General features: G+C 39.5%; 1 protein-coding gene across 1 annotated transcript in view; it reads right to left on the minus strand.

Annotated features, from left to right (window-relative positions):
* The window catches only part of Ints2 (integrator complex subunit 2), a 59,868-nt gene that overhangs the window by 27,321 nt on the left and 22,818 nt on the right, over positions 1-9,729 (minus strand). Inside the window, exons 13-15 of the mRNA XM_023703158.1 lie at positions 8,425-8,559; positions 6,514-6,690; positions 5,735-5,843 (exon numbers count right to left, since the gene is read on the minus strand). Coding sequence (XP_023558926.1) covers positions 5,735-5,843; positions 6,514-6,690; positions 8,425-8,559 — 421 coding nt within the window. The remainder of the gene's footprint in view (positions 1-5,734; positions 5,844-6,513; positions 6,691-8,424; positions 8,560-9,729) is intronic.

Consider the following 9,729-nt stretch of genomic DNA (forward strand, 5'->3'; position numbering starts at 1 on the left):
ACTTAGCAAGACCATGACTCAAAATAGAAGGAAGGAAGGAAGGAAGGAAGGAAGGAAGGAAGGAAGGAAGGAAGGAGGGAGGGAGGGAGGGAAGGAAGGGCGGGCTGGAGAGTTAATTCACTGCAGATGACCTGGATTCAATCCACAGTACAGGGAAAAACTCCTGTGAAATATTAATATGTAAGAACAGACCAAAAAGGAAAAAAATTGCGCTGGGACTTTTTTGAGACAGGGTCTCCCTTTGTAGTTCAGGCTGGCCCTGAATTCACTGTGTAGCCCAGTCTGGTCTTGAACTCACCCGGATCTTCCTCCTGCCTCAGTCTCCTGAGTCCTGGGAATACAGGCATGCACCACCACACCTAGCAAAAGGCTCTGCTGGGACCAGCGAGCTAGATCAGCAGTATAAAGTGCTTACTTAGGCAAGCTTAGGCATGCTCAGGGATCGTGAGTCGATCCCCAGCACCACATGCAGCGTTAGCCCTGTCCCCAGGGCGGACTAAGCCAGCCACAAAAAAAATTTTAAGAAAAAGGCTCTGCATTTTTGGAAGAGGCAGAAGAAATGACGTTTTTCTCAAAAGAATATAATAATCAAACACAAAGAAAAAGTGCAAGTCCAAGAATTTAGAGCCCAGTGAACATAAGTCTCTCAAGGACTAGAAGATGTGCCTTGTTCTGCTGGTGACCAAGGAAATTTCACATAGAACAAAAGGGCAGAACAGAAAAAGAAAGGCCAGACTTTGGTTTGGTTTGCTGCTTAGCTACATCCCCAACATTTAAATTTTATTCTGAGACAGTCTCACTAAATTGTCCTGGAGAGCCTTAGACTTAGGAATCTCCTGCCTCGGCCTACCGAGTAGCAGGGATAGCAGACACACACCATCACTCTGAGCCTGATTTTGTATGAAATGAAGTGAAGCTAGATGGTGTGTTAAGCAAGTAACGTTTTTTAAAGTTACTGATGGGTAAGACATATTTAAGATCCTACTGGCTGCTTTAAGAACAGATAAATAGGTCTTGTTTTTAACTTTCAAAAGTATCTGAAAATAAACTTTGACCTACCACTAATAAAATCTTTAAGGGCCTGGAGAGTGAGCTCAGTTGAATAAGCGCTTGCCTGGCAAGCTCAAGGGCCTGAGTTCAATCCCCAGCTCCGCAAAATAAAAAAAATAAATAAAATCTTTAGATGTATTAAATTAGGAAATAATCTTTTAAGCATAAAAACTTGAAATGTAAGGGTATTCATAATAATATTCATATTTTAATTGGCAAATAGTACACAAGGATGTATTTTTCTAGACATACTCTGAATCAGTAATTAGTGCTACCCTATAAATTTATGAAATTTGTACATGAAATTTGGCAGTCTAAGCGCCTGCCTGGCAAGCACAGGGACCTGAGTTTGATTCCCGGTATGATATGCCAGGCCAGCCTTGCACCAAGCCAGCCAACAAAATTGGGTGTGGTGGCACATGCCTGTAATTCCAGCACTGGGGAGGCTGAGACAGGAGGATCACTATGAGTCTGAGCTGTGTAGCGAGACCCTGTACCAAATGTACAATAAAAGATTTTTAAAAAAAATAAATTTTAAAAAATGTTAATAAAATAAAATAGCCAGGAGTGATGGCACACACCTGTAATCCTAATCTGAGATAGGAGGATCACTTGGAGTGTGAGCCCAGCCTGGGCTACAAAGTGAACTCAAGGCCAGCCTGAATTGCAGTGAAATCTGTCTCAAAAAGACAAAAAATAAATAAAAACATAAAAGAGCCAGTTGTATTCCTGAAATCCAACCTACCCAGAAAGCTGAGACAGGAGGATTGCAAATTTCAGGCTAGAATGGGCAATTTAGCAAGATCCTGCCTCAAAATAAAAAATAAAGTGGAGTGGAGATGTAGCTCACTGGTAAAGCACCACTGGGAAATGCCAGTACTGGGGAGGATAGGGATTTTTTAAAATAAATAAATACTAACCAGTCAGGCAGATGGCACACACTTGTAATCCCAGCATTCTAGGAGGCTGAGACAAGAGGATCACAAATTCAAGCCCAGCCCGGACAATTTAGCAACTTGGAGAAATCCTGTCTCAAAATAAAAAATAAAAAAAATCTGGGGATGTAGCTTAATGTGGAGGCCCTGGGTATCAATTCCCAATAACACAAATATACATACAGTTCATAAGTAAATACTATTCAAATTAGTATTTAATTAAAATTAATATTTGTATCACAAATACCTTTAAACACCAAAAATGATTACAAATACATTTTTAATGGCTATGATAGTCTAACACTTAGCTGGATCTCAAATTTCAAAATCGCTTATCTTTTTTTTTTGCAGAACTGGGGATTGAACTCAGGCCCTTGCACTTGCCAGGCAAGTGCTTATTTTCTGAGCTATCTCCCCATCCCCCAAAATTCCTTATCTCATCCTTTGCAAATATTTATTTTTTTAGTTAAAAGGTCAAAACTTCCCAATGTGCAGTGCTGGTCCTGCCCCCAGGGTGCTTTGAGAGGGCGAATGAGACTGGGCGTGGTGGCACATGCCTATAACCCCAGCACTTGGGAGGCTGAAAACAGGAGAATCACTATGAGTCTGATCTACACAGTAAGACCCTTAGTCCCTGTAGATCCTGTCCAAATACAGGAAAAAAAAAAAAAAAAAAGGTCAAATCCTCAAGCCAAGTGTGGTGGGCACACACCTATAATCCCAGCATTCAGAAGGCTGAGGCAGGAGGATCATTGCAAGTTCAAGACCAGCCTGGGCTACAAACTGAGCTCAAGCCCACCTTGAACCGCAGAACAAAACCCCATCTCAAACAAACCCCCACCCCCAACACACACACACACACAGAAGGTCAAAAAACACAGAATAACAATAACAAAACAAACACAACCCACCACAGAACAGTTGGCCAGGTGCTAAAATTACAACATAATTTCATAGACAGGAATAAATATGAGGCAGGATAAGCTTTAGCCACCGAAGAAAAAAACTCTCTTAATATTGTGCCATAGCCTGCAGCTGTTACTTATGCCCCTTGGAGATGAGAAACTAGACTAGAAAAAAATCTTTTAATCAGGGGGAAAACTTCAAGAAAAGGCAAATTCCTGTATTTGTCTTCTGTGTCCCGCCTCCTCCCACCTACCAAGGACAACACTCTGGGGATTGTCTTACTCTGTCAGTCCTTTGCTGTCTGCTAGATTATTCCCAATATTCTCTTATCTTTTTCCATTAAAAAAAAAATATTTTAAAAAAATTCTTGACCTCATTTTCCACTCCAGCTATCACATCATTCCTCCTCTTTCCAACTCCACAGAAATGCAGCCTGGCCTCTTCGCCAACAGCACAGTCCCCTAATCCTCTTTGGAATTTATTACCATTTGGCTTCATCCTCACACAGTCTAGATGCTTTTCACCAGCAAAACAGTACCAGCCCAAGGACCTGTGGCAAGTCCTAAGCAGTCACCAGCTGCGCCTCACCCCTGTGCTGACTTGGTCATTCAAAACAGGTCCTCATGAGCATCTCCTCTTGGAAATCTTCTGGTCTCCAGAAGCCCGCAGCCTCCTCACTTCCTCACCACCCCCTCGCCAAGCTGCTTAATCTCAGGCACCTGAATGTCACAGACATGCCGAAGACTCACTTGAGAGTGCAGTCCTAAATTTCTACCCAGACACCCTGCTGTGTACCCAATGTCCCCACTGGAAAATCTGACAGATTTTCTCAACATGTACAAAACTGCGCTCCCCATCCTCATCCTGAGCTTAGAGAAATTAGGAGCTCCTCTAGGCTCACTTTTATTTCAACTGACAGACACTGATAAAAGCCTCTAAGCCAACTTTGCTTCCTCCTCTCAAATCTGACACACTAAAATAAAAACTGAGGAGTATCTTAGTCCTCTGCCTCAGTATTAATGGCCTGATTTCTCCCCCAGAACACCTAGTATTCTCATTCTTCTGCTGCTTACTTATTAAATCTCAAGTGTCATAGTACCTGAACATATTGCCTATGCATGGATGAAAGTGGTAGATTACCTTTTTACTGCTAACTCATCTCTCAACCAACAAGACAAGGATTATAATCACCTTATCGTATCTGAGATTGGGGATACCGCTCAGTAGCACAGCACATGCCTTCCATGCACAAGGCCTGGGTTTGGATCTGCTGTTGTGGTTTATATCTAGATGTAGCCCCAGGGCTTCATGTGCTCATGGATGGGACTTAGCCAGGCACTACAGCTGCTTGTGATGTTGGGTAGGGACTGGTCAGAAGAGGCAGGGGACTGAGGCTGGCCTGTAGGGTTCCTCTCCCTCCACACCAACAGGAGCCCTTTCCCGGGGAAGGACCCTTTCACCACAAGGCTTCTGCCTTGGAGCCAACCAGTGACAGACTGAAGGCTCTACCACACATGAGCCAAGGAGACCTCTCTTCTTGGAATTTGTTAGTGTTGAATCCCAGCAAGGAGAAAATAACTAAGACATCTGACAAACACTGAAAAGTAACTTAAATGTATAGCTTTTCAAAAAGTAACATTACTCAACTATGGCAAAATAATCACTCTTATATAAAAAAAAATCACTCTTATAAGAATGTTCCCTGAATTATACACTCATTGTAGTTTTTTAATACCTTAGTTTTTTAATGGCATTTTATTTCAAATATAAACTAAAAGTTAAATACATTGAGCGAGTCTAAACACAGGTGAACTTGCTTTTACAAAGAGAAGAAAGTGTACTACTTTCTACTGACACACTGTATGCAAAATTTTATCTTCAGATATAAAAGTAACTAAATTTAAAAGTCCAATTCAGTAATTCTAACAGCAAGGGGAAACTCTGGGTCTTTTCTATTATTGTTTGTCCTTTTATTTGTGTGTTGTTCTTGCAGTGCTGAGGATCAAAGCCAGATCCTCCCATTTGCTAGACAGGCACTCTACTGTGGAGCTATGCCCTAGAAAGAAAGATAGGGTGAAAACTCAAATCAAGGGGGAAAATCTGTTGTACCTCTTTCAGTTTTATTAATTTGCATTTAATGAAAAAGATTAGTTGTTCAAATATAGTCAATTCTGGTATTTTTGTTGGTTTGTTTGTTCAGGGATATTATTTGGTTTTTTTGGTACTGGGGATAAAACTCTAAATTGCTGTACCACTAAGCTACACCCCCAGACCTTTTTCTCTTCTTATTTGAAACAGTCTCGCTAAGCAGCCCAGCCTAGCCTGTTAACTTAGGATCCTCCTCCCTCAGTCTCCTAAGTAGTAGGGTGGGAGGGCCTGCTCCCTGGGCCTGGCTCAGTTACCTATTCAGTCATGCTGCTAAGAGGCAGGCTGAGCACAGGGCTGGGGATGTGCAGACACACCCATATACTTCTGTACCAAGTGTACAGTGTCTCCACTGCACAGCTCAGAAAATGATGCTGCAGTTTATTAAACTATCTGGTCATATTTTATCACACTGTAGCTCTGAAAGTAACAAAATATGAACAAATGAAATAAGCTAGTAGAAATTTAAAGATATCAATGTGCAATACATTAACCATTGCTACCCTCCTCCTATCTTGTTTTGACATTTTGGGCTTTTTCTCTCTAAAATTAATTTTTAACCAGGAATTGAACTTAGGACTTGTGCTTAACAGGCAGGTATTGTGCCACTGAGCTATCTCTCCAACCAAAAAAATCTTAATAAAATAAAAAATAAAAAGAAACGAGTCAGTAGAGCCACTTGCTTAGGTACAACTTACCTAAAGTCTTCGTGTTTGCCAGAAGAGCCTCTTCATAAGACAGGATGTAGTAGAGCACCAAAAGCTGCGCTGTGATACTGAAACGCTGGTTAAGGCGGACACTGTCACCCTGGAGGTGATACCACAAACTTTAACACACTGCTAATCGCATGAGTGCTTTTTCCAACAACAGTGAAGTATCAAAATAGACTGCCTGGTGTTGCTGCTCCCAAGCTCAGCTAAACTGGCAGAAATGGTGCTGTATTTACATTAAACTCAAGGAGAGAATATGAATTTTAAGTGAAATTTGAGACAGCATGAAAGGCAACATGTTTACCTAGTTCTACTAAGCAGAACTAAAACAAAAACCTTCAGCTACTACTCTCAGCACTCCTAATCAGGATATCTGTCTGTCTGTCTGTCTGTCTGTCTGTCTGTCTTTCTTTCTTTCTTTCGACAGGGTCTCCCTCTGTAGTTCAGACTGGCCTTGAGCTCACTCTGTAGCCCAGGCTGGTTGTGAACTTGCAATGGTCCTCTTGCTCAGCCTCCCAGTGCTGGGATCACAGGCATGCACCACAACTCCCAGGTTTAAAACGAAACTTTTAAGAAAACTCCTCAAATAGTGACTATTTGACAAACTACATATAACCAATAGAATTATTCAATTTTTACATATGATCTACTAAGAATTTTATTTTAAATTCAGAATCACGTAGAAATCTGATGAAGAGAAAAAATAGGAAGTTAGAAGAAAAAAAAAGGAAAATCAGCTAATAAATGTAAAAGAACCACTATTTTACCCCAATGACTTCATGGAAAATATTGAGTATTTCCTGCTCTGTGACTGGCTGATTTGTGGCCTCTGGGTTAGATTTTGATGCTGGAGTAAGTATAGAATTGATGTACACGTCAATCAGAGGAAGTAACTGAGGGTGGAGAGGAGTGGAGGTCTCACACAGCTGCCGGTAAATCCAATCCTAGAAATGGGTACAGGCACTCAATCAATTGCAGAATCAGAAAATTAAAGAATCACATACAGTTTTACATAACCTAGAAATCAGAGAAACTCAGTATTAACTTTTAGCAGTCCCAAATATAGAGTTTCATAATTTTCTTTGATATAAAGATACAAATTACCTTATATCTAAATGAGAATGCTAGCCAGTGAAAGATGAGCCTAACAGGATGAGAAGCCTAGTTTTGGGTTTAAATAGTTTTTAAGTAGCAAGGAAAACATTTTAAGTCCCTACTAAATATCTATCTATAGTATTATATTTGTTGTCATGGAAGACCTCACAGCAGAGGAATTCCGGGAGAGATCGTTCTTCAAAGCATATTAAGAAACTATGATCAGCACTGATAGAACAATACCACTTATTTTACAAAGAAAATATAGAAATGTTGGGAGATATATATATATATATATATATATATATATTCTTTACTTTTTTTTTTTTTTTTGTGGGCAGAACCGGGGATTGAACTCAGGCCCTTGCGCTTGCCAGGGAAGCGCTTATTCTACTGAGCCATCTCCCCGGCCCCAAACAATTGGGAGAGATTTTTTTTTTTTTTTTTTTTGTGGAACCAGGGATTGAACTCAGGCCCTTGCGCTTGCCAGGGAAGCGCTTATTCTACTGAGCCATCTCCCCGGCCCCAAACAATTGGGAGAGATTTTTTTTTTTTTTTTTTTTTGTGGAACCAGGGATTGAACTCAGACCCTTGCGCTTGCCAGGGAAGCACTTATACCGCTGAGCCATCTCCCCAGTTCTTGATTTGGTTTTCTGATTACAAGCCCTCACTATGCAGTTCAAACCTGGCCTCGAACTCCCTATGTAGTCCAGGTTGGCTTCAAACTCATGCTAATCTTCCTGCCTCAGATTCCAAGTGCTGGGATTCCAAGGCATGCACCACCACACCTGGTGCTTTTTTTTTTATGTATTTGGTCAAGTCTCACTATGCATTCCTGTTTTCAGCCTCCCTGGCATTGGGATTACAGACCTGTGCCACCACACCTGGTCTCGGTGGCTGGCTCAGCATGCCCGGGGAGTGGAGCCTAAGCAGCATGTGCTGCTGTGCATCAAACCCCAGTCCCTATGCTTGCCTAAGCAGGCACTTAGTCCACTGAGCTATCTTACCAGCCCTTCAACTGGTGCTTTTTGATAACAGAAACACAAAATGCAATCTAGCTGCAAAATAACCTCATTAAATCATAGGAAAAAAAGCAATATATCATGCATACACTGTTCATTGTTCTTTATAAATAAGCAAACTCTGTAAATGACTCAAAAGATTTATTTACCTCCGGGGTTTTAGCCTTTTCTGTAGCCAAAGATACAACACTGAAACATTTTATATATATATATAAATTAGGTACTAGATTGCTTGCCATAAACTTGCTGACGGGTACTCTCCTCATCTGTTGGACACAACTAAAATTTAGACAATGGCCACTGCTTCCTATGTGTTAATGACAGTGTTACTAAGAACCACATGCTACAACTGAGAATTTAAATGGGAGAATAAGAGTTTTACATTTTTAAAGTAATGGTTATATTTTTTAAAATTCTGAAATTGGGTTCCTCATAACTCTACTTGTATGAATGACTACTAATTTAGCTAAATTAGCTAAAGGCCTACAAACTAAAACAAAACTAGCTAGGGAGGAAAAATTAATTTAAGTTGTAGTTTGAAATACAAATATCAAGTCGTACTTTTATTGACACTTTGTGCTTGGTAAAGGAACGACTCCTGAGAAGCTGGTAAATACAATGAATGGGCAAAAACCCCGTGATGTTGGCGCTCAGGTTGCTGGTGACAGGGACCCGGACTGCATGAGCTGTGACGACCTAAAATGTAAAAGTAATATTAATACATGTGACATAACAAATGCAAATTATTTTGAAAGAAAGAGGACAGATATCAATCCTTACTATGTAGTAATTAGGAATGAATAATGAAAATCAGTCATCACATTTTTAAATTATTCTTAAATGATGAGCAAGCATATGGTTAAGGATATGTTAAGTTCTCTAATCCTTTAGTTTAAAACAGTTATGTACACAGTGGTGTGAAAGGTAAAAAATATACATATGTACAATTTAGAATCACAGGATCTGGGCTTAGTGATGATAGAGAAGTCACTTTATCTTCTGAATCTATTTCACTTCTTCAAAATGGGAGTCTGCATCATCTGTCTCACGGGGTTATTGTAATGAGAAAAATATCTTTGAAAACAATGAGGTGAACTCTAGAGCATCACATAAGCGGCTGTTATTATTCTCCGTGTGTCATGCAACTACCTCTAAGTGTCTTTCAAAAACCCTCTCAGAGTTGTGTTCCAAGTGGTTCAAATTCAATGCCATATAAACTACCGTGATTCTCCTGTCCTTAATGTGACCATCTGTTCAGTGCGAATATATATGTGCATGTGCAGGAAAGGAGGGGAGAGTTGGGCATAGGGCTAAGATATTAATCACATAAAAGAAGTAACAACTATGGGTCCATATGTATTTAAAAATATTTCATTTTTCAGACATATATATCTTATATTTTAAGATTTAAATTAATAAATGAATCTGAAAATTAATTTTAAATTTTAGAATGAACTCCACTGAAAAATATTCTAATGGTACGTTTATCCATAGACAAAAGTATTGAAGCCAAAAAGAAATGCAATACAGGACTAAGGAATTTAGTGCTTTTTGTAATCTAGTTAGAAATGAACCTTACAACCTAAAGACTTAAATAGGTCTCTATTTTTTTCCTGATAAATTTAAATCATTTTTTCCTGATAAATTTAAATCATTACCTCACGTGAGTGCTCTACCAATATCTATGGCTATCCTCTGAAATACCTACTCAAAGTCTCCAAAACTACATAAATTTAAAATATACTTTGCTATCCAATGAGGTGTTTTAAAATTCTTCATGGAAATTTCAAACATAAATAAAACATTATTATACAGTGAAATAGAATGGACAAGAACCATATTACTAACATGATATAGATATATATA

This window comes from Octodon degus, unplaced genomic scaffold (assembly GCF_000260255.1).
Source record: "Octodon degus isolate 3935 unplaced genomic scaffold, OctDeg1.0 scaffold00164, whole genome shotgun sequence".
NCBI lineage: Eukaryota > Metazoa > Chordata > Mammalia > Rodentia > Octodontidae > Octodon > Octodon degus.